Here is a 26,291-nt window from a genome sequence, read left to right as displayed (position 1 = left end):
GAAAGTAAATAAGGAAGTGTTATTTACTCCTCATAACACACGAACTCAGGGTCACCAAATGAAATTAATAGACAGCAGGTTTAAAACAAACAAAAGGAAGTATTTTTTTCACACAACGCCCAGTCAAGCTGTGTAATTCCTTGCCTGAGGATGTTGTGACGGCGAAGACTATAACAGGGTTAAAAAAAAGAACTAGATAAATTCATGGAGGATAGGTCCGTCACTGGCTGTTAGCCAGGATGGGCAGGGATGGTGTCCCTAGCCTCTTTGCCAGAAGCTGGGAATGGGCAACAGAGGACGGATCACTTGATGATTACCTGTTCATTCTCTCTGGGGCACCTGGCATTGGTCACTATCAGAAGACAGAATACTGGTCTGACGCAGTATTGCTGTTCTTATGTTTTTTAAAAAGTGTTTAAAAGCATGATGGCTCCAGCCCATTTTCCAAAGAACCTTTTAAAGATCTGCTAAATCTTCTGGTTTTTTAAAAACTAGTTTGCTAGATTCATACAGCTAAAGTAGGAAGTAGTCTTTTTACATTTATTATAGTGAATTACAGATATCACTTTTATCCTGAGCGGATTCAAATTTGGTGATCCTTTTGATCAAAAACTGAAATAGGACTACTTTTTTTACAAGTGAGTAAGGAGGATTCCACTGCTGATAATCAAACTGATATTTCACTAGTCATTGCATATGTTCTATTGGGTGCACAGCAGCAGAATACTTTTCTGTTCAGAAGAGTTCAAATGGCTTTGAAAGCCTAGTTAATTTTTTCCCACAGCAAGTGAAGACTATGGGCCTACTTTATGCAATTTATATCCTCTTTCAAGGCATTTAGAGACTGTTCATGCCCTCCCACGGACCCTGCAAGTTGGCGAAGTCTGAGAGCTCAGGCTGCAGCTGAAGCCCAAACCTCTATAACTTGGCACAGACCAGCTGCAGATGTCTAGTTGAAGTGGAGACATATCCCCAGGCCCAATCAAGAGCTCATCTAGAAGGAACTCCAGGGTATCCCTGGTTGTGAGACAAACTGGATTTCTTGTCCATTCAAGAGCACCATGAGGATTACATTCTCAGAATTCACTGAAACACACAGACTTGTGAAGCGTTTGAGCAGGAAGTCCATGAACGCCCTTTGATGTTCAGGCTTTAGAAAGCAAAATATCATGTTTCAAGCCCAGAGCTTCAGGTACTGTAAGTCCAGGAGTTAAGAGGCTCAAATATGCTGAAGTGGTATCTATAGGACTCAGAGATGATAGGTGGCTGGGCCAACCCTTCTGCTAACTTCTTGAAGATTCAATATCTCAGCTGACATGATGATGTGTGAATTGCCATCTTGCTTATGCAGATGACCCTTAAGCTGCTCTCTTGTTCAAATTTATGTCGTTTTAACCAGAGTGGCTTACTGTAAACCAGTTTTAATTTTTTGCATTTGTACTTTTTAGTTATTTTCTTAAAGAAAGGTTGATTCTCAGTGTCTGGTAACCATTAAACTATGTTGATTTGTAGCTCAGGGCTTATCTGTATGACCCATTAGTGCGGAGCAAGCTGAGGTGCAAATCTACAGTGCTCCAGTGTGCCACACATTCACTCTGCCTGTGGACAGAAAGTTCCCCAGTGCACATTGGGTAAGACAGTACTCACTAGAGTTTTCAGTGCACAGCAGTAGGGTCCCCACAGCCAGTGCGTGTGCACTATGCTGCAATACTGTATATTTACACCCCAGCATGCTGCTAGCTCTTGTATAGACAAGCCCTAAATAGAGCCTTTACACTAAATTTGGTACTGTTTACTAACCAGGAGAATACATTATACCTGTTTCTTAAAGCCTATAAATCACTTTCAGCTTCTTAATTTATTAGTTAAAATGCATCATTCACCCTTTTCTATTTACTAGATTAACTTTTTACTTGTGATTTGTATCAAGCTGAATTTGGATGGAAATTGGAATTAAATTAAAAATGCACAAAAACTAGCATTTTAAAATTGTTTTAATTAAAGAAAACTACCATAAATGTGCAGATATACAAGTTTAGTTTTTAATGCAAAACACATTTTGTATTAAAACTGATTTATTAAACAGAGGAAGTAGTATCTGTAGTTAGTGAAATGGACTGATTATTTCAGGCTACTACTTCCTTTAAGACTTCAGATGTAGTAGAGCTTATCCTCTCAGACCTTATTTTTTATTCAGATTGGAGGACAAGAAGTTTTTCTTCTTTTTCAAACTTTAAATTGAGCTAGCCAAATAAACTGAAATGAAAAAAAAATTCTCTCTGCCTTTGCTGCAGCTGTCAAAAGCTGTACATTTTCACAAACAGTGGTTACAGATGCTTAGAGTGACTTCCACCAGATTAGTGGTTAGACTTTAAAACTTGGTCAAACTTGTACTGCTTAACTATTTTAATAGACTATACTAAATTTAGGCCTTAATTAAATTTGAAATTATTACAGAGGCTCTATTTTTTTTAAATAAACTTGTATTTGATTTGAATTTTTAAAAAAAATTCTGTTTTTACCTGTCCTGGTTTTAATCATTAGATGCCTTACGTTGTGAACAGCTTCGAGAGCACACAGTGGGCGCTAGTTTAACAAAAAAAATTCCTGCTCTTGGACCAAGAGAATTTCCCTTGCTTCATTCAATATTTAATTTGTAGTTTCTTGTTCCACTCCTAAAGTACCAGTAAGTCATGCAGGTCCTGTTGTTGCTTGTTACATGAATGATCAACAAATCCAAAGGAAATCCTAAGAATGGGGGAAACGCTACCCTTTTGAAATGATGGTGACTCTAGCAAATTGTTCTGCTGAGCTTCCTGAGACGACAATTTGCCTTGAATTAAAGGGGGCCTGTCATAAACAGATGGTTAATGTCTCTTTTACCTATAAAGGGTTACAAACAGTGAACCTGGAACACCTGACCAGAGGACCACTCAGGAGACAAGATACTTTAAAATCTCGGTGGAGGGAAGCCTATGTTTGTGTGTGTGTTTTCTTTGTCTGTTCTCTCTGGGTTCTGAGAGTGACCGGACGTACCTACAGACTCTCTAATTTTCTGTTCTAGTAGTAAGTACAAGTAGGAAGGCGGTTTAGTCTTTTTGATTGTTTTCTTTATTTGCAAATGTGTATCTGGCTGGTAGAATTTTAATTTGTATTTGACTGGAAGGATTGTATCTCTGTTGCAATTTGTATGTATGCTGGGGGGAGGATTCTCTCTAGTGTCTATAAGCTGAAAGACCCTGTAACAATTTTCCATTTTGATTACAGAGACAACTTTTATGTTTTTCTTTCTTTTATTAAAAGCTTTTTTTTTTTTTTGCCAGTAAAACAGAGGTTTTATTTGATGACAGGAACAGGGTCTAAAACAGAGCTTGTAGATACAGCGAACCGGACCCCTTGGCTGGGTCCTTTCTGGGGGGCAGTGAGCCAGACCCCGACTTCCTCCATAGTGCTGAAGATGAATCTGGTTGCTGATTCTGGAAATACTCTTAGCATGAAAGTAGCTCTGTCAGTACTGTTTTGCTTAGGCTGTGGTTTAGCTGTAATGCACACACAGATGGCTATTTCAGTATTCCACTCAAACTGCGGCTTTAATGATACACTGCTGTATCTGATAAAACAACTTTGTTGGTGTTGTCACTGACACTGAAAGCAGCTAATCATATATTTTTATATCGATATCTTTTAAAAAAGGAACCAAACTAGGTTGCTTTGTTGTTTCTAATACCTCACAGAAATGAATAAAGTTAAATACTGCATTATTCCTCATGGAGGGCCAGGAAAAAGTCTCTTTGCCTACAGATTAAAGAACTTACATTCAGCCTTACAGTGAATTTCTGTGCTAACATTTCTTAGATTTAAGATGGTTGATTTAGAGCTTGTTTTGTTTTATATTTTGGCCTTTTTTCAACACAATGTTAATTTATTAGAAAATGGCTAGTCTAGGAATTATAAGCTGTATGTCTTGCTACCAAGGTAAGTAGTATGCAAAGTTTTTAATATAGCACAACTGTATCTCAACCTGTGTAGTGAGCAATATGCACCTAAATGTTGCACTTACATGCCTAAAGAGTGCTTACATACGTTAGTAAATTTGGCCCCAAGTGATTTAGTAGCACAAGTTCTATTGACTTTCAATGGAAGGTATGCTCCTAAGTAATTTAGGTGCTTTTGAAAATCTTACTTTCCATTCACTTTTTAAATTACCATGAATAGTATTCTTAACTAACATCAGATATAAAAGTCCTTCTATAGTGATACTAACCTAAAGTATACAATGAAATCGTATGCATTGTATGTGATAAATTTATAAAACAATTTTCAGATTTTTCTGCCATCTGGTCCAGTAGTGTTTTCAAGCAGAATGGAATGGACTAGGACTAGATTAGATGCAGCCTTAGGGAGTTTGTAACCGCCTGACATGCAAAGAAAGCATTTTGCTGGTTTGGTGGTCGTGTTTGTTTGTTTTGAGGTGCTAAATCTGTTTGTCAAATTTGCTATTTATGCTTAATTCATATTTCTGAGTTGTACTGTATCTGAAGTGATTTGCATTAAGTGTGAAAGCAATGCACATTAGCAGTAAATAGCTGTAAGAATACATTTTTGTTTAAATTACATGCTACATCTATTGGCATTCACTAGGGGGAAAAAACGACGAAAATGAGAATTTAGGTATGTATGATGGTCAATATTTCATATTTGAGTTACCATGCTCCTTTAATTAGTCCCTGCAGATGGAATTATGTGACCATTTTTATTGCAGTATTTTTTAAAAGTACCAGAAATGGCATGGAGCTGCTGCTTCAGGCAGCATGCATGGTGGACTGTCCAACAGCCCTAGGGTCCTTGGCTCTAGAACCAGGTGGATGAGCTGTCAAGAAATCAGGCCAGCTTCCATCAGAACTTCATCAAAATTGGACTGTCTACATGAAGCAGTTTGATTCTGATGAAACGGCAAAGTTTGAAAACTAGGGCTGTCGATTAATCCCAGTTAACTCAGGCAATTAATTCAAGAAAAATTAACTGCAATTAAAAAAAATTAATTGAGTTTAATCGCACTGTTAAACAATAGAATATCAATTGAAATTTATTAAATATTTTTGGATGTTTTTCTACATTTTCAAATATTGATTTCTATTATAACACAGAATACAGAGTGTACAGTACACACTTTATATTTTTATTGCAAATATTTGCACTGTAAAAATGATAAAAGAAACAATATTTTTCAATTCACCTCATACAATTACTGTAGTGCAACCTCTATTGTGAAAGTGTAACTTACAAATGTAGATCTTGTTGTTGTAGTTGTTGTTTGTTGTTTGTTACATAACCGGACTCAGAAACAAAACCGTGTAGAACTTTAGAGTCTACAAGTCCACTCAGTCCTACTTCTTGTTAAGCCAATCAGTATGACAAATACGTTTGTTTACATTTACGGGAGATACTGCAGCCTGCTTCTTATGTCACCTAAAAGTGAGAAGAGGCATTCACATGGCACTTTTGTAGCCAGCATTGCAAAGTATTTATTTATGTGCCAGATATGCTAAACATTCGTATGCCCCTTGATGCTTCAACCACCATTCTGGAGGGCATGCTTCCATGCTGCTGATGTTCATTTAAAAAAATAGCGCATTAATTAAATTTGTGACTGAACTCCTTGGGGGAGAATTGTATGTCTCTTGTTCTGTTTTACCCACATTCTGCCATATATTTCATGTTATAGCAGTCTCGGATGATGACCCAGCACTTTTGATTTACAAATACTGGCTCTGCAGATATGACAAAATGCAAAGAAGGTACCAATGTGAGATTTCTAAAAATAGCTACAGCACTCGACCCAAGGTTTAAGAATCTGAAATACCTTCCAAAATCTGAGAGGGACGAGGTGTGGAGCATGCTTCCAGAAGTCTTAAAAGATCAACATTTCACTGCAGAAACTACAGAACCCAAATCACCAAAGAAAATCAACGTTCTGCTGGTGGCATCTGACTCAGATGATGAAAATGAACATGTGTCAGTCTGCTCTGCTTTGGATCATTATCGAGCAGAACCCGTAATCAGCATGGATGCATGTCCTCTGGAATGGTTGAAGCATGAAGGGACATTGAATCTTTAGCACATCTGGCATGTAAATATCTTGTGACGCTGGTTACAAGAGTGCCACGCGAACACCTGTTCTCACTTTCAGGTGATATTGTAAACAAGAAGCGGGCACCATTGATTACATTTGCAGGGGATAAACTGATTTGTTGTGATTGGCTGAAGTAGGTCCGAGTGGACTTGTAGGCTCTAAAGTTTTACATGGTTTTATTTTTGAATGCAGTTATTTTTTGTATGTAACTCTACATTTGTAAGTTCAACTTTCATGATAAAGAGATTGCACTACAGTACTTATATTAGGTGAATTGAAATATACTTTTATTTTGTTTTTACAGTGCAAATATTTGTAATAAAGTGAGCGCACTGCACGCTGTATTGTGTTGTAATTTAAATCAATATATTTGAAAATGTAGAAAACATCCAAAAATATTTAAATAAATGGCATTCTATTATTAAGCGATTAATTTTTTTAATCCCTTATTAGAATTTTTCTGATCAGCTCTACTAATGTTAAAGCATTTTTCATCCCAAAAATCTCAAAGCACATAATTCTTATGAAGTATAAAATATTTGTTTGCTTCCTCTTCCTGCCACCATTTATGCAGTGAGCTTTCCCCAAATCCATGCTGCCTAGAGCTATTATTTGGTCACACATTAAGGCAGGGATTGGCAACCTTTGGCATGCGGCCCGCCAGGGTAAGCCCCCTGGTGGGCCCGGCTGCTTTGTTTACCTGCTGTATTCACAGGTTCGGCCGATCGCGGCTCCCACTGGCCACGGTTCACCGCTCCAGGCCAATGGGGGCTGTGGGAAGCGGCGCGGGCTGAGGGATGTGCTGGCCGCCGCTTCCCGCCATCTCCATTGGCCTAGAGCGGCGAACCGCGGCCAGTAGTAGCTGCAATCGGCTGAACCTGCGGACACGGCAGATAAACAAACCGGCCTGCCAGGGGGCTTACCCTGGCAGGCTGCATGTTGGGTTGCCAGTCTCTGCATTAGGGGATTACCTGAACAGAGTTCTTGAGGATAAGGCACAACTTTCTCCCCAGCTGTCTCTAGCGAGAGACAAGTATTTCTTTTTTCAAGGCCATAGTGATGTTACCTCAATATGGTTTAAAATACAAATGGTGTAATTAAAAACAAGATTGATTAAGTATACAGAGAAAAATTAGATTAAAAACAAAATGATTGTGTAACATACTCTGCAAGAGTTAATTCACATTATTATAGTACCTCTTTCTCTTTGCAGTCTGTCAGCCTCCCCACTCCAGGTAATTTTCATCTTCCTTCCCCTCTCATCTAACTTAGAGGCCTCTTACATGTTTCAGGTTTCTTTGATGTGCCTGCCTTATTTATATTACAGACATCCTTCATAAAGGGGTGTATCTTGCAGTACCTCTGGACAGGAGGTCTGTCTTCGGGAGCCACCTAGGCAGACCCATCACATCTGACCACAGCAGCATTACTGAAGGAATATTGAGACTTGGAAAAATCATCCTCAAACCATTCACCACACAAGGGCCAGCTTCCTTGTGAAATTCCACAAAATTATCAGGTTCCCTCAGAACACCGTCCTTGCCACCATGGATGTCAGCTGCCTATACACCAACATACCTCACAATGATGGCATTGCTGCCTGCCTCAGACATTTACATGATAATGTACAATGCTCACATATCCACCCCAAAACTTGTCCATTTCATCCTCACTCGTATCAATTTTACATTAAACATACACACCATAGGAACAGCCATGGGTACTAAGATAACTCCCCAGTATGCCAACCTCTTCATGGACCACTTTGAGGAAGAATTTCTGGATAAGTGCACCATGAAACTAGTCATATACCTGAGCTACACTGATGATATTTTTATCCTTTGGCAGCTAACCTACAGACTTTCAAAGATTTCCACCACAGTTGCAATTACCACCCCTCCATTATACTCTCGCTAGAACACACTCACACTACTATCAACTTCCAGGACACCGCAATCAGCTTCAACAATAGAACCTGACAGACAGCAAACCCATAGATCGTCACACCTACCTTCACAGAACCAGTAACTACCCTAAATGCACCAAGAAATCTTATCTACAGCCAGGCATCCAGATACCACAGAATATGCTCTGAGGAGAACGTCTGGGATATACATCTTAACACACTTAAAACCACCTTCACCAAACAAGGGCAGTCCACAAGAGAAGTAGATCACATCACAGAGCAAGCCACCCAAATACTATCAGGAGAACCTGCTTCGATACAAAAATGAAACCCAAACCCCTAAGTTGTCATCTACCAACCATATGGGGTATCAAACCATGATAACCTATACTCAATGGGGACCACAGCCTAAAAGAAATCTTTCCTGAATCTCCCTCCCCTTTCTGGCTTTTAAACAACCCCCCAACCTCATCATCAGCAAGGACTCAAAGCAGCACCAGACCCTGCCAGAATAACAGATGCAAAAACCTGTAGACATCTCTCCAATGCTCTGATTTGCAACACCCCACATAACACACTTCCCAATATCCATGGGTCCTACACATGCCTATCACAACATGTGGTGCACCTCATTGAATGCATTAAGGGCCACAACAACAATGTGGATGAAACCCAGCAATCACTAAACTCTTGAATGAATTCACACAGAAAACACCATATCACTTGTGGGTGAATACTTGTCACAAACTGATCATTCTTAGATGACCTCAGTCCTCATCCTCAAAGGAGATGTGCACAACACCTTCAAAAAGACAAGAGCTTAAAGTCATAACTTTGCTAGACATTAAAAATCATGGACTGAATAGCGACGCTGTTGTGATAAGCCATAAATCCAATTTAGAACTCACTTAAATATGCCCCTCCCAACCCTATTACTGGAGAAGTGTTAGCGGGCCACTTTCACTTGAATAGTCCCTTGCAATATGTAGTAACAAGTATACTATACAATTCTTTCCCACCTTGTATTTAGCTGAGACATTTTCCAGATCTGAAGAACTCTGTGTAGGCTCAAAAACTTTTCTCTCTCACTGTCATAAACAGATAGCTAAGGGTTAATGTTTCTTTTACCTGTAAAGGGTTAACAAAGGGAACCACACACCTGACCAGAGGACCAATCAGGAAACCGGATTTTTCAAAGGTATATTGTTATCTTGATACAGAGCATTTTTATGTTTTTTCTTTCTTTTTATATAAAGCTTTTTTTTTTAAAACCTGTTGGGATTTTCTTTTCTAAGTGGCTCTTAGGATAGAAATCCCTGTGCCAGGATTACGGTCTCTCTCAGGGAAAGACTGGGAGGGGAAAAAGAAGGAGGGGGGAGGGTAAATTGCCCTCTCTGTTTTTGTTAATTCAAGGAGTTTAATACAGTAATCTTGAAGAAGCTAGGGAGGAATTTTGGTGTGTGGTCTTTTGGTCTGTCTGCTCTCTTGTTGCTCTGGCTCTGGGTGAACTTTCTCTCTTCAGGGGTTCTGATAATCTTCTGTTTCCAGGTTGTTAAGAGTACTAAGGATATAGAAGATCTCAGTTTAAGCTTCTATATGTATATTTTTTGGTTATTCCATGTGGTGGTTAGTTTGGCTGTGATGTTTAATTGTATTTTGTACATATTCTCCTTCTCTGACCTTTTAGTTGATATAGTGCGTTTTATCATATTTTTCTTTTAGCAATTGACCTGTTATTAATTGTTATCTTAATACAGAGCATTTATTTAATGTTTTTTTTAATATTAAAGCTGTTTTTTTAGAAACTGTTGTATTTTCTTTTCTGCAAGAAGGCTCTTAGGGGATAGAAATCCACTTGTGGAGGATTACGAGTAATCATACTTCGGACGAAAGACTTGGAGGGAGTGGATAAGCAAGGAGTGAGGGATAGGGTAAATTGCCTCTCTGTTTTTGTTAATTTCAAGGAGTTTTAATACAGTAATTCTAGATACACGGTAGGGGAGTTCCTGGAGAGAAAAGTAACCCCTCCCTGTTCCTCTTTATTTCCATTTGTTGTAGTAAGGGATCTGAGTCTTTGGGGCCCCAGGGAAGGTTTGGGGAGACGAAGTAGGACAGTCACCTGTAATTCCATGTTCTTAGGTGGCAGCGCTATCAGATCCAGCTTGGTAATTAAAGCTTTGGAGAGTTTATGGATAGGCACCACATTTTGGACGCTAAGGTTCAAAATTGAGGATTTATTGCTGCTTATGAAGTATGCGGTTAGGCAGCGGTGGGATAAGATTAAGAATCAGAACAGATGGATAGTATATTTTTTTTTCTTGCATAGGGTTTTTAAGCGAGAGAAGGGTTTGTCTTATAAAAGGTGGCCAGAGAGAATTTTTTTTTTCTCGTTTCTCTCTGCTCAGGATTTGGCTTGCATTTTAGCTAGACAGGACACCATTAGGTTTTTGATCTCCGAGATTTTGGTTGTGATTTTTATCAGCAAGGTAGCACTCTAAAAGGGTGCATAGGTCTTTTGATTAAACAAATAAATCCTAGTATGTGAAGTTAAAGTACCAGCAACATACATGCAAATAAGTGGTTTTACTAGTTAATTATGAAAGCATATGAAAGGTTAGATGGAGTAGGAGTTAACAAGAGGGACACGTGTGCTGGCAGGACCCAGGAGACACAGAGAGCAAGCAGTTTAACAATAACACCAGAGGGCACCCAACACAGAAAACAGGACATGAGTGAAGTTCCAAGGAAGAAAAATCAAGAGTACGAGAGCACATGCGACGAGTTGCGAAAAGAGAAAATGATATATCTAGTTGTGAAGAAAAGGAAGAACATCAAAACAGCAGCCATAACGAGACAGAAGCCAAATGCAGCTCACCAAAGAAATGCAAGAAGAAGAGGTGTCAATGGAGGAGGGAGAACACCAAAAGAACAGGAAAACTGAGGGAGCTAAAACAGGCCTGGAATTAAGCAGGGGCTAATTCAACAGAACCCAGCCATACTAAACCCTAACACCAATGATTGTTCAATCAAGAAAATTTCCACTACAAGGAGGTAATGACATGCGAGGAAAGCAAGAAACCTACTGTCAAGGGAAATGAATACTCCAGGGGGCACACCGACAATAAACCCTACAACCGAGGGCAACCCAAAACCCCACCTGCAACCCAAGAAAAGCCACAGACACCCTATTCTTCCACCTCATCAGTCTCCAGTAACTCACCTCGACCCAGCGACCCATCAGCTGGAAGATGCTTTAAGTGTAATGAACTGAGACATATAAAGGCCAACTGCCCAAAGAACCCCACCCAGATGCAAGTCATTACACCACCATCACACCAAAGATCCCCAGGCCCAGATACCTATCAAATCCCCTTGGAGCGAAGGGAAAATTTGAGAGTGGGTGAAAAGAAGGTTACATAATACTCACCAACACAGGTTGGCCCAATAAAAGATATTACCTCCCCCACTTTGTCTCCCTTCTCATCCTGTGTCTGTCCTACGTTTTAAAGTCATTCACTCTTGTAATCATTATCCCTTTGAGTAAACAAGTTGGAGGATCCTGTTACCTTTAGTTCTCCAAATGTTAATTGGAAGGTAATGTTTGGATCCAACAGTTGACTTTCTGCTCCTATCTACATGCACCATCCTCTGGTTAATTACTTGATTTAGAATTACAAAAGGACTTTCAACAACACCATGCTCTCACATTTTTACTGTTTCTGATCAAAAGAGTATTGGGAAAATAGCTGGCTTGAATCTGAGTTTAAAGATACAGGGCTCCAATATTTCTAAAGGGATTGGGAGGTTAGTTGGTCTGCATATCAGTATGTTGCTAATATTTATTTTCTTCTTAAATATAATATCATGTAACCAATTCCCTACTAATTTTACAATTTCTGAATCCGTTAGATTAAAAATGTCCATTAAGAAAATAAGGGTAAGCACAACAAGTTGTAGCTGATCTTATTCATAAATATCTCTTTAATTATAGTGGCTGCATAAGCCTAAAAAAGGTCAGACTTTTTAAGCTCATTTTCTTTGTAGGCTGTAAGTGTTAACTAAATATATATCCTAAATATAATAATATATATTATTTTTAAACAGGCATTAAAGCTGTATTTTCTGGACACTACCATAGGAATGCCGGAGGGTCCTACAAGGATCTAGAGATGGTGGTTTCATCAGCAATCGGATGTCAACTGGGAGAAGATACCCATGGGCTTAGAGTGGTCATTGTCACAGCTGAGAAGATTGTTCACAGATACTGCAGCTTAAATGATCTGAGTAGCCAAGGAATAGAAAAAGAGCTGATGGATTTGATTAAGCAAAATTAGCCATTTTCTAACTATGACAAGTCTCCAGTTTATTTTTAATTTGCATGTTTTATTTCACAGATCGAAACACCAGCTCAGCAAAAACAAAAAAGCCTACCACAAGCTGAAGATGATTCCCAGTTGTGTATTATGCACCAAAATAGTTATCTTAACTCATTACCATCCTAAATAACAAAGCAGAAAGGTATGCAGAGATATTTATACCTTTGAGGGGAAATGAAACCAATTATAATATGAAAAATAATAGAAGTAATGCTATCGCTATGGATTTTGTAATGGGAAAGAGCTATTCTGAGGATTAGCTACTCTATTCCTGGATCAAATTTTTATAGCTAAGTAAGCGTACCCATGAGTAGAAGCAGTGGCTTCTGGATGACAAACCCAACTCTAGTCCACCCTTCTGTTCTAGTGAGGCCTGCAAGATGCATCTCAAAATCATTATACTTAATGTTCTCTCTTACTTTCTTGGTAATCCTCTGGAAAGTGACAAAGTACATGTGGCATGTTGGTATTCAGTATGGGCTAATCCAAACCCTTTGAAGTCAATGAAAGTCTTCTCTCTGACTCCAATGAGTTTTGGATCTCACCCTATTTCTGCTTCCTTCCAGTTGATGTCATCTCCCATCCCTAGCCTTTACTTCTGTAATCTCTTCAGAACCACTACAGCAATCGGAGCAAGCTGGATTCTTCTCTGCCTAGCAAATCACCATTGTGGGTGCTGTAGGGGAGAGAAGACTTACAATTTGGGTCTGCAGGAGTGGAGGTTAGAAAAGCCTGTAAATTAAGAAAATATAATAAGAAAGCCGTAAAGAGAAACAAAATGTAGAAAAAACATTTTACCATTACCTTTTGGCATTTAACCGCAATTACATTTGCTGTTGAGAGTTCCCTGTAAGAGCATATCCTCTTTAGAAAATAGCTGACTCCTAGACAAATGGAAATTTATGGATGTCCATAAAGAACACACAATATTGTAGAGACAGATTACATCATTTCTATAAGAGGATAGTAAAAAGATTTAGATATGTGAGAGACGTGCCCCTCTGTACCCCAAGTTAGTTTCACTGAAGTCTTCAAAAGCCTGTCAGGTAGTTTATTACTTAATTTTAACTGTGTCAGCTTTTCCATGGAGATGCTCCACACTACATGTTAGGGAGGCTGAGGAGATTCTGACATTGGTCAGGGCTATTCTGGCTTCTGACAGCAGAAATTGAATAATTAATTAGAGTGAAATTTCAAAGTTGTGCTTAACACAGGGAAATATTTTTATAAATAGGCAGACAGGAAAACCAAGGTATAGGCGGCCTCCTACACATCCATAGATGCCTCCGCAGGAATCAGTTTACTCACACAACCCATGAAAAGCTTTCATGGTTTAAGAAAGGTTTAGAGCAGAGATAGGCAAACTACAGCCCATCCTGCCTGGCCCCTGAGCTCCCAGCTGGGGAGGCTACTCCCAACCCCTCCCCTGCAGCCTCAGCACGCCGCTCCTACCGGGCGGTGGAGCTGCGAGCTCCTGCTGCTCTGAGCAGCATGGTAAGAAGGTTGGGGGGGTTGGATAAGGGGCAGGTGGTCCCGGGGGACAGTCAGGGAGCAAGGCGGGGGTTGGATAGGGGGCAGGGTCCCAGGGGGTGGTTAGGGACAGGGGTGTGAGTAGGGGTTGGGTCAGTCAGGGGCTGGGAGCTGGGGGCGGTTGGATGGGGCAGAGGTTCGGGGGGAGGTCAGGAGATGGGGAATGGAGGGTTGGCGTGGGAGTCCTGAGGGGCCCATCGGGGGCAGGGGTGTGGATAGGACTCAGGGCAATCAGGGGACAGGGAGCAGGAGAGTTTGGATAGGTCAGAGGTGTGGGGGGGGGCAGTCAGGGGGTCCAGGCTGTTTGGGGAGGTACAGCCTTCCTTACCCGGTCCTCCATAGAGTTTTGCAACCCCGATGTGACCCTCGGGCCAAAAAGCGTGCCCACTCTTGGTGTAGAGCCTCCAAGTGGCCTTACGTAGTTGGATATTGTTTTAATAGTCTGGTTTTCAAGATGCCACCTCAGATTTAGCAGTTTATGTCCTTCACTAAGGCTAAGGACCAGATTTATAAAGATATTTAGGCTTGATTTTTAAAAGCATCTAGGTGCCTACCTTCCATTGATTTCAATAGTAGTTAGGCACCTAGTAGAATTTTCAAAAGTGCCTATCTGTAGCTTTAGCCACTTAAAAATCTGACCCCAAATGTGTTGAGATTTCTTTGTCCTTACTGCTAGTTAATGCTTTAGAGTGGTGCTCCCCTTACAGTTTGTTGCAGAAGGAAGGGTATTCCAGTGTTACTTATATCATTTAAGCATGGCAGTTCAGGTTATAGTAGCTCATCAGAAAGAACGGGGAGTATGACAGGCACTGGGTGATTCTGTTGGTTTTGCCCCATATAGTAGAGTGAGCAGAAAAAAAAATAAGGTGGTTCATTTAATTGGGAGGGTGATATTTGGGGGAGCTGAGATAGATTTGAAAAGAATGGTTTTCCATAAACATGAGACATTAATAGAATGGGTATGAATGAGTGGTTCTAAAATATTTAGAATTTATGATTTTATAGATGATATATACACAAGTGGAATTATAAAACATGAACGTGTTTATGCAGAACCATTTTAACCATACAAACTCAAATTTCAACATTAATTCACATTGTATAAATAGTTCCAAGTTTGCTTTTTATAAGAGAGATTTTTTTACCATAAATTGTTCATTGTCTTCTCACTAAAGAGTGTTACTACACTGTGAAATCTTTTTAAATCCAATTAAAAATATATATATATTCCAAATAGTGTGTACCATGTGATTTCTAAGAATATTTTAACTGTTACAAACCCTTGTCAAAACAAAAAGATACTAGCTTTATAAAATACAGATGCTTCTGCTGTCACATTGTTGAATTCAAATATTAGATTTACTGAATCTTGTACTTTATTTGAATGGAATTAATGTTCCAGAAGTTTTGGTTTCGTTTTATATATATTTAGTTTTCAGGATTGAGTGAAGCATAAGAAGCTTCAGGAATTATACATTAATCATACAGTCTTCCATGAGAAATAAATATACTGTATAAATCAGGGCTTTCAAGTCTTATTAATAACGAATCTTTCAGATCCATTCATGACACTATGCTGGAATAAAATAAATACAAGGTTCACTGAGCCAGTGATGCCAGCCTTGTTGTCACAGGTCCACTTCTGTCATGGGTTTGCTTTTTTCCTAGGCCACTTCCTATCCTTGGGAAGTCCTCCTGAGGCTGAAACCCAGCATACAACCCTGTCCTCCTTCAAATCCCTTCCTAAAGGTCCACACTTCTACCTATAAAAATATAAGCTGCGAGGCAGCTGTATGTTTTTAAAAAATGGAACTAACGTGATGTGCTTAGTATCACCTCACACATTTAATGACATTTAGGGATAAAACTTGGATCAGCTAAAAGTGTGGGATACTCTGATTGCAGGATATCTACAGCGGATGGCTGTCTGTCTGTCCTGCTTACCAGCAGCTGGCTCAGCAGCAGATCTCCAGTTAGCCCTCCAGCTAAGGAGAAGTAAAAAAAAAAAAAAACCCAAAATGTCTGATGTGTGGTCAAGTTTGGCAGACATGATGGGCAACAGGCGGTTTACCCTGGCATCCCCACCCATCCTCCACTTCACACAGCACAGCGTTTGAACAATCTCTGCAGTGTATACATGCACATGCTTCCTGCTGTCTTGCAGGGTCAGCCCCTTATTGTCTGTAAAATTAGAAGACCAGTACATTTTAACGGGGAATTAGAATTTTGGTTACGGTGACAGGAACAATACCATTCAGCAGCAGCTAGTACTAGTGACGTGTGAACTAGCTGTGTGTGCCTGTTTTTCCAGAGGAAGGATGCACCACATGTTCATACTTTATTAAAAAATAGGTGTCACTTCCCTAATTTAGTCATGTTACACCTTTTTTATTGCTCAGCAAAGTACAGTAGTGTCCCAGCTGGCCATTGCAAGAATATACAAGCAAATGTCTAAAACATAGATTTGAAGCAAGTCTTCAAACTCATCTGAATAGTTTAAACTGATCACATGAAGTAGTACATAGGAGAATCAACAAGACGGTTTTACTTAGGATATTGAAATGTACTAAATATAATGTATATTTTAATAAGAAATCAAGGGGAATTTAACTCTAAAATACAATTGAATCAACACTTTTACAAAGTAGTAAAAAGTTATTTAAAATGGGGGGAGAAGAGGGGGAGAGGGGGAAGGGTATCTCACATATTAAAATACATCTTTAAAAAAAGTTTGTAACCTGGAACTTTATTGTGGCTAATCAACAGAAAAGGTAGGTTGAGCAGTCGTGGTGCAAGATAAAGAATACTTTACAATGTGCTACAGACCTGGACAGCAGATCTTTTGGGGAGTCTTATCAGTTTCTCATTCACTGATCAGATGAGTTTTCAATTCTAGATCAATTCACATTTTATTAAAGCAATGATTAATACATATGTCTGGTTTTTAAAAAATAAGGCCCAATTCTGAAGATCTTGGGGAGAACGGGGGCGGGAAAGGGTGGTGGAAACAAATTAATGGAAGTTCTACCCAGGTAATGACTACAGGCTTGGATCTGTAGTAATTATATTTACCCTAGTCACTTTGGAAAAAATAAGTTAAAAGCGATTTCATATGTCCAAGGCCCCATTCTGAATTTTCTTTTACAATCACATTTTCCTTTAAGATGTTTCTCTCTCTCTCTCCTGTTATATTGGAGACCATTTCCCCGATATAGTTAATGAAACTGACTACGTACAAAATACTGTCAGATGCACTAAGCAAGCAAATGGAAAGAGAAAAAAATCTAGTTTCTTAGGCCAGGTCTACACTGCGACTTTAAATCGGTTTAATGGCCGATATACCGATTTAACGCTGTATCCGTTCACATGACATCGTCATTAATATCGATTTTACCGCCTCCTTAAATCGATTTCGGAACTCCTCCCAAACGAGAGGAGTAGCGCTAAATTCGATAGTGATAACTCGGATTAGGGTTCGTGTGGACGGAAATCGACGTTATTGGCCTCCGGCGTTCCCAGGAGTGTGCACCACTGACCGCCTCTGGACAGCAACTGAACTCGATGCAGCGGGCAGGTAAACAGGAAAAGCCCGTTGAACTTGAAATTACATTTCTCGTGCTTGTCCAGCGGGTGGAGCTCCTTGGATCAGCACGCTGGCGATGCAGTCTCAAATCCCAAAAGAGCTCCAGCATGGACCGTACGGGAGATACCTAAGGTCTGATCGCTGTATGGGGAGACAAATCTGTTGTACCTGGCTCCTTACAGAACACGAAATGCCAAGCGTTGAATAAAAAACTGCAGGATACACAGCGCTGCGTGACAAGCGTACGGAAGCCAGAGACTCAAATGGACGCTCATCGAAGGGAGGGAGGGGTACTGAGGACTCCCGCTATCACAGTCCACAGCAGTCTCTGAAAATTATTTCCATTCTTGGCTGAGCTCCAAATGTCTGTAGGTTCAAAGCACAGTGTCTGGGCGTGGTTCATGGAACAGCTCCTCAGTTTATCCCCACCCCCCCCACCATGTGAAAAAAAAGGAAAGATTGCTGTGCTATGGCGTTTGCTCAAATGCACTCTACGAAAAAGGTGCCAAAGGGTTGTCTGCTGCCTTCACAAAGGGAGGGGTGAGGCTGTACCAGCACACTCGGGGCAATGTTTTCTGCCCCATCAGGCACTGTGCTCTCAACACGGAAGTGGGAACTATGGGATAGCTGAGGAACAGCTACCCACAGTGCACCGCTCCTTAAATCGATGGTAGCCTTGGACCAGGGACGCAAGCAATCGATTTTGTGATTGCACTGTGGACGCGCAAACCCGATTTTATAACATCGGTTTTGTAATATCGGTTTAAACTACTTCGAATTAATCGTGCAGTGTAGACGTAGCCTTAGTCTTTATAGTTGCTGCTTGTAACAATGGCAAATAAGAGAAATGTCAGGCAAACGTGTAATTTAAAAGTTGATAGTGCCCCTTCAATGTTGTTTGATTCAAACCTAATCAGCCTGAATGAACCACAGTTCTAGAACGGGGATACTGATATACATTACCAAGCCATCTACTTTCCATTATTTTCTCCTGAATATGAAAGTAAAGCAAGAATATATACATACTCACAGATCTTGGTGAGGATCTGATGACAGAAGTGACTCATGTATAGTCTTATCTCTAATAGTGAGGAAAAAGTTAGACACACAAGCAAGGTCTAATATTTTTCAAACCAAACACGTTTATTCTAATTTTTCAGGAGTTTTAAATGAAATCCCAGGATGTTGGAGGTGATTAAGTTGATTACATAATTTGCCATCAGTTCAAACTTGGTTCATCTTCTAGGTTTTAAGTAGAGCAACACTAGCTAGGTTCGCGCAGAGGAAACATTCTTAGTAAAAACAATGAGGAGTCCTTGTGGCACCTTAAAGACTAAAGTTACTCCTCATTGCTGATACAGACTAACACGGCTACCCCTCTAATTCTTGTTAGTGAGTGTCTAGGCATATCTAACATAAACCCCATTTATAAGGTGGGAGGTTTTAAAGCTGAATTTATTGCCTTTTTGTTGAAGAGGGAGGAAACTTTAATGACCCATTTTGAACAGAAGGTAATCACTAGAACTGAGCAAATAATTGACTTCCCAAAAAATAAAATAAAAAAATGGTTCGGTCAGACAAAAACTGTCCTTTTTAACCTAGCAAACAGTTTGAACTAAATGTTTTGTTTGATTCAGTTTTTTCTAGGTTTTCATTATGTTCCCATGTACTTAAATACATAAGTACTTTGAAGCACTCTACTTATTACGTTGTACTTAGTACCCATATTTAAGTACATTTTAAATTTATTTTATATAGCTGCTTTTTAATTTGAATCACATCCCTCCCAACTGTCCCAGATTCTGGGGGCCCCCAGAACCCACTATCCCAGCTTGGGCGCTTCAGGCCCTGAGCTCCAGCTTCCAGGCTTCTTTCTATTTACCCTGCTGTTGCACCATGCCAGGAGGGTGGGGGCTTTGCCCCCTTCGCATCTGATTGGTCATTCAAACAGGCGGTTGGGAGACTCACTCCCCAGCCCAGCAGCAGCGGGGAATGGGAGACTGCCAAGAAAGAACCATCTTCAGGATGGTGTGTTCAAGATTATTGAAGAGAAATGCCCATTTCATGGAATTGATGCTGTCTGTACATATTTTATACATATTCATATATATATATATAAAAATAAAATGGAAGTAAATTTATAAATTTGTTTGAGATTTTTTTCGTGGTTATTCCATGCTTGTGTCTGTGAATAAAATTTTATTGTTGCGCTTCTCTCTTCCACAATGTGCTTATATTATTTTGGTAGTTGGCCATATATTGACTAGACAATTGCAGGGAATAGGGGAGCTAAAAATATTTGCACTTATGCTTATAAATACATAGTCCTTCAGTAATAGTGGAATTGGCACTTATATTTAGTCCATTTTTATCAATACTTAACAGCAACACTGTCATTTCAGAATGAACTGTTTTGACTAACTTAAAATTCCAATGTTTTTGCAAAAACTATTTGCCAGATTTGACAAGAATTAGTGAAAAGGTTTCAGTGCCCTGAAAAATATATCTTGCAGTGCATTTGCTATTTGCTGAACAACAAATGCATCCGGCTCTAGTCAATATTCCTAAAACAATGAGGAGCCAACTTCTGCTTCAGGTCCATTGGCCTAAATGGACTTGTATCAGTGCAAGCGAGAGCAGAATGTGACCTAATTTTCAGTCCAAGTGTTGGCAGATGCTTAACCACAGTGGAATTGCTTGGCAAATACCACCAGTGTTTTTTAAAAAATCAATTTCTACCAGCAAAAAATGTCAAGTTTGATTAATTTACTTTGCCAGGCATAATTAGCTAATTAAGTATTTATACTGATGTCTTAACTAATTAGAAATGGCAGAGGTCCTTATGGTCACAGTGTCTCATCTTGTTTATGTACAGAAAAATATTTCATACTGCGGTAATTTATGAAAGAGTCCACCCATGGAGCCACTCTAATTATCATTCAAGAAAACAAGCTTTTGATGATGCGGAGATATTGCTCTCTCTCTCCAACAGAGCTGATAATTGTAACTCCTGTCAGCGTATGAGTGACTTTGGAGTGGGATGCCATGAAAACCTCAAACTGCTGATGAAACAGAATAATTGAGTTCTCGTGCATTTCTGTGGCCCCTGGACTCGCTCTTCGTGGAAAAATGTTTAATCAAATGACCACAATTCATCTTAGTTTCCTGAAAGCAGCTAACAGTCTACAGTTCACTCTGAAGAATTTAATCATGTGTAGAAATTTCAGTTTAAAAACACCAGAACAATCTGAGAAAGAAATCTAATTCTTCATAATTCAATCTGAAGAAGAAACCTATGCTCAGGGTGCTCACAGGATGCTCAGAATAGCTTTGACAAAGCAGAGTGTTCTGACCTGCCTTTCTTTATCCTTGAACCCCCGCCAAGCTTACCCCTTGAAATTGTGTATTTCTAGTTTGAATGCAGACACTCTTCTCTCCTCCCCTTTTACTTCTCTTGGTCCAACACTGTCTGATCTTGTATGGTTTTTTTTTTTTGTAACTGATGATAGGGGGTTAGTAGTGCAAGATGTCACTAGTGGTTTTTTTTGTTTTTTTACAGTATATAGTCTCACTGGTATGCATGTTTATAAGTAAGGCAAAGTCCCTGTCCAGGAAACCATGGATTGAAGAGCATTATTTGAGGAGTTCTTGTTATTTAATTACGTAGTTTTGTGGTGGTTCTTAATTACTTTTAGGTGTTTCCGTTTTAATATAATCAGAACATGAGGGGAAGGAGCACAGAGCTGAGAATGCCAAGAGAAAAGCTAATTGCGACAAGTAGCTTTTGAAGAGGGGAGCGATGGAAGGTGGTCGGGTACAGAAAGGCTGTAACATTTAAAAGTGCACAAAGGCACGGGTGGGAGGAGAAGACACATGCAGAGGAGGATTCTAAACTGGCGGTGACTACTAATGAAAAAATGGCAAAGTAGTTTGACTTTCCAACCCTGCATGAGAGTCCAATCATAGGCCTTCATACAAGAATGGGTCGTCCGCAATTTCTATGCCGAAATTGAGGAGGAGGACGGCGCTGTACTCGCCTACTGTGCAAGGGCCATTTAAAATCATGCAAGTATGGGATGATTCCCAGTGGCTGCAAAACATTTGGATGCATAAGGCCATTTTCGTGGAACTCTGTGAGTTGCTTTCCCCCACTCTGAAGCGCAGGAATACCAAGATGAGAGCTGCACTGACTGTTGAGAAGAGAGTGGTGCTAGCCCTGTGGAAGCTTGCAATGCCTGACTGCTACTGGTCAGTCAGGAATCAATTTGGAGTGGGCAAATCTACTGTGGGGACTGCTGTAATTCAAATAGGCAATGCAATCACTGATGTTCTGCTATCAAGGGTAGTGACTCTGGGAAATGTGCAGGTCATAGTGGATGGCTTTGATGCAATGGGTTTCCCTAACTGTTGTGGGGTGATAGACGGAACACATATCCCCATCTTGGCACCGGACCACCCTGCCAACCTTGCCACCTTGCCAACCAGTACATAAACCACTGGTGGATCACAAGGGACGTTTCACTGACATCAGGGTGGGATGGCTGGGAAAGGTACATGACGCTCGCATCTTTAGGAGCTCTGGGCTGTTTGAGCAGCTGCAAGAAGGGACTTACTTCCCAGACCAGAAAATTTACTGTTGGGGATGTTGAAATGCCAATCATTATCCATACACAGGCAGCCTGGACAGTAGTAAGGAGCAGTTCAACTATAGGCTGAGCAAGTGCAGAATGGTGGTAGAATGTGCCTTTGGAGGGTTAAAAGCTTGCTGGAGCTTTTTGCTAACTGGGTTAGACCTCAGTGCAACCAATATTCCCATTGTTATTGCTGCTTGCTGTGTGCTCCATATCTGTGAGAGTAAGGGGGAGGTGTTTATGGCAGGGTGGGAAGCTGAGGCAAAATCGCCTGGCTGGCCATTTTGAACAACCAGACACCAGGGTGATTATAAGAGCACAGCAAGGCACGCTGCGCATTAGAGAGGCTTTGAAAACCAGTTTCATGACTGGCCAGGCTACGGTGTAACAGTTGTGTGTGTTTCTCCTTGATGCATACCCGCCCCCTTTGTTGATTTTAACTCCTTCTAAGCCAACCACTCTCCCCACTTCAATCACAGCTGGCAAAGGAAATAAAGTCACTATTGTTCTGAAACCATGCATTCTTTCTTTCTTAATTAAAAAAAAGGGAGATAACTGTAAGGTATCCTGGGTGGGGTAGGGGAGGAGGAAAGGAGGGAAAGACAAGGCCACTTTGCTTATTGTAGCCACACTACAAATCAAAGCTGTTTAACTGACAGCCTTCTGTTGCTTGGGCCATCCTCTGGAGTGCAGTGGCTGGGTGCCCAGAGCCTTCCCCCCCGCCCCTACCCCGTGTTCTTGGGCATCTGAGTGAGGCGGATATGGAACTTGGGGAGGAGGGCAGGCAGTTGTACGGTAGAGGCAGCGTGGGTCTGTGCTCTTGTTGGCTTCCTGCAGCCATCAGATGCCCTGAGCATGTCCATTAGCTCCCCACTAGCTCAGCATTGCATCCTGCCTCTTCTCATCGTGCTCACTTAATGCTTTCCTGGACTCTGCCACTGAATGCCTCCAGCCATTCAGCTGGTGCCTATCAGTGCAGAGGACTGCATGAGCTTGGAAACATCATCAATGAGTGCGTTTTTTTTTTCACCTAACCTGCGATACCTCAGGGACAAGAGATGACAGGCCAGCATAGAAACATTTCTGTTCCTTACAAAAATTCCCCTATTTCAACCAGGTGACCATGAATGCTATCACTCTCCTGAGGATAACACAGAAAATAAGACTGAATGTTGCTTGAATACAACCAAAACCCAGGACTATTCGCTGCCATGCTTTGTGCTGCAATGATTCCAGACCTTGCTACTGGCTTGGTGTGGTAAAGTGTCCTACCGTGGGACGACGAAATAAGACGCCATCCCCAGAAACTTCTGCAAAGGCTTTCAAAGTACCTCCAGGAGAACTTCATGGAGATGTCCTGGAGAGCCCGCTCCATCCCCAGACATGTTAGCCAGTACAGCTACTGGAAAAGTCTGTTGTGAATGCATCCCAAGTCTTCAGGGCAATCAAACATTAAACACTATTGCTTTTAAACCCTGTACTATAGTTACAAATGTGCACTCACCACAGGTGCCTTCTCTGCCTCACAGTCGGGAATCCTGCCTTGGAGGGTATTGGCTCCAGGGTGATGAAAAGGTCCTGAGATCCAGAGAAACGAATCAACTGCTTGCCTGCTATGCTTCTCCTCCTCCTCCTCATCATCCACAAAATCCTCCCTGTGTTGCAGAGGTTCCCTCCTTGCAGGTGTCCACAGACAGTGTGGGGTAGTGTTAGGACCCCTCTAGAATGCCATGCAGCGGAATTAGAAGCAGCAGTCGGGGCTCTGACAAAGAATGACATTTGCCTCTTTGTCTTTTGGTAGGCTTGCCTGAGCTCCTTGACTTCAGCAGCACTCCCGTTGTGTCCTGTTGTAGCCTACTGTCCATCATGGCCCTGTCAATTTTTGGCATTATATATGTGCATTTCTCTTTTTGATCAGAGTTCTGCCTCACAGATTCTTCCCCCCGTACAGCAATCAGACCCACTGCCTCCATTCGGTCCATGCTGGAGTTTCGTTTGCGATTCTGAGGGACTGCAGGTCATCTATGCTGCTGTCGTCACGCTGACCAAACAGGAATAGAAATTCAAAAGTTCCCGGGGCTTTTGCTGTGTACCTGGCTGGTGCATCAGAGTTGAAAGTGCTGTCCAGAGCGTCACATTGGAGCACTCCGGACAGCTTCCGAAGGTCAGTAACATCGTTTTGCATCCGCACTACCCAAATTCGAGCCCAGGTAAGATTGATTTTCGTGTAACTCCCCTCGCCAGGGAGAAGTACAGAAATCGATTTTAAGAGCTCTTTAGATCGACGGAACAGGTGCTTGTGTAAGACGCAGTCATATAAAATCGACTAACCGTGGCTAAATTCGACTAACCCTGTAGTGTAGACCAGGGCTTTGACTGATAATGGATTTCATCAAATCCTCTCAGTTTATTTTAAGTCTTCAGAATTTAATTACACGGCCTTGTTTTGGGTTCCTAGAAATCCAATTTAAGTAAAAAACATTCAACTGGTGCTTGTATTAACTTAGTGTTGAAGATAAGTATAACCATGAAGTTTCTAGTATCAGAGGGGGTAGCTGTGTTGGTCTGGATCTGTAAAAAGCAACGAGTCCTGTGGCACCTTTAAGACTAACAGATGTATTGGAGCATAAGCTTTCGAAAGTGTAGGTATTGCCAAATCCAGCAATCCCAGTCTAATATATAGCTAACTCAGAGCTGGATTAGGTTCCTCTCAGCTCCAAATCCTAGGCTGTTATTCAGCAACATATTTAAGCATATCAGCAAAAATGCTTAAATTTGGGGAACACTTAAAAGTACCTTGCTAAATTCACGGCCCGTCTCATCACCATTTAAACTTGCACTCACACATGTAGAACTCCACATCTCTGCTCTGCAGGATCAAACTCCATGTCTACTTTTTTTCAAAAGAAGAAAGGAGTTTTCATGTAGTTTGGGGACACACACACACACCTACCCACCCACCCACCCCTCTCCAAGTTATTCAGAGGTCTCAGGAGTAACCTGAGTCTACTGGGACGGTCAACAACAAAGAAAGCTAGCATACCAGGTTTGCAGGCCTGGAGTGTACACTTCAAAGGCTCCCATAATCTTAGGGCTAGGTGAGCTATCTAGTATTGGTGCAGACACTGCAATCTGGGATGGAGGGAACCCAATGCTTAACGAAGACAAGCTGATTAACTTTCCCAATGCTAGTTGTACCTACTTCAGACACTGCACTTTGGGGGTTTGAGTGTAGTGAAAACCTTTTCCAACATTGAGCAGCTCTGGAATAGAGGTGGTGTTTTGAAGACCCCTAGACACTGAAGATATGTTGGTTAGCCAGCAGAGGCTATGCCCCATAATTAGGGGATTGGGAGCACAATCAACACAATAGCACATGGTGCCATGCTCTGGCAAGTGCCAGATTAGGGATTTATCAGAAAGACACACTAAAGCCCTGGGGCCATAATCAAATCTCAGTTAAATGAGAATATAATCAGGATTGTGCAGTACACAGTACATATATAAATTGCCCCTTTTTTTTGTCTAAGTGGCTAGCCACTATTTAGGGCATTTCCAGGATGTTTCCACTGGGGAAAGAAACTGATGATAAGACTCAGGGATTTTCTTGTGTACCTTCTTTATATATACACAGAATTGCACCTAAGTCCTATTTCCCTTTTCATAGTAGAAACAGACAGGAGGCAGGCAGTTTCCATACTAAGAAATCCAAGCCTGCCCTTCCAGCAAGTACAGTGCCTCTACTCCCTCTTGGGTCACACTCAACTGCATCTCTTGCTTTCTGCCCTGCATATACACCTGCAACCAATCAAATCAAAGTCCCTGCCTTTACAATCAACCCCAGGGAAAGCCTCAGGCCTATACGGTTTCACTTCTGGAAAAGAGAAGACTGAGAGGGGACATAACATTTTTCAAGTACATAAAAGCTTTTTACAAGGAAGAGGGAGAAAAATTGTTCTTCGTAACTGCTGAGGATAGGACAAGAAGCAATGGGTTTAAATTGTAGAAAAGGGAGGTTTAGGTTGGACATTAGGAAAAACTTCCTAACTCTTAGGGCGGTTAAGCACTGGAATAAATTGCCTAGGGAGGTTGTGGAATCTCCATCACTGGAGATTTTTAAGAGCAGGTTAGA

At 40.9% G+C, this 26,291-nt stretch overlaps 1 protein-coding gene across 3 annotated transcripts in view; it reads left to right on the top strand.

Annotated features, from left to right (window-relative positions):
* Positions 1-23,389, top strand: part of CPPED1 (calcineurin like phosphoesterase domain containing 1) — a 105,466-nt gene extending 82,077 nt beyond the window's left edge. For 2 of the 3 annotated variants that reach the window (XM_032773938.2, XM_032773929.2), the window contains one exon: positions 12,144-13,163. In XM_032773938.2, the coding sequence (XP_032629829.1) occupies positions 12,144-12,373 (230 nt within the window). In that variant the 3' untranslated portion in view covers positions 12,374-13,163. Of the gene's footprint in view, positions 1-12,143; positions 13,164-23,276 lie in introns of those variants that run through there. The other variant, XM_075069265.1, reaches the window with a different exon arrangement.
* Positions 23,390-26,291: the final 2,902 nt, after the last annotated feature.

Source organism: Chelonoidis abingdonii, chromosome 9, assembly GCF_003597395.2.
Source record: "Chelonoidis abingdonii isolate Lonesome George chromosome 9, CheloAbing_2.0, whole genome shotgun sequence".
NCBI lineage: Eukaryota > Metazoa > Chordata > Testudines > Testudinidae > Chelonoidis > Chelonoidis abingdonii.
The sequence above is the reverse complement of the archived record's forward strand: the minus strand, read 5'-3'. Positions and strand labels throughout refer to the sequence as shown.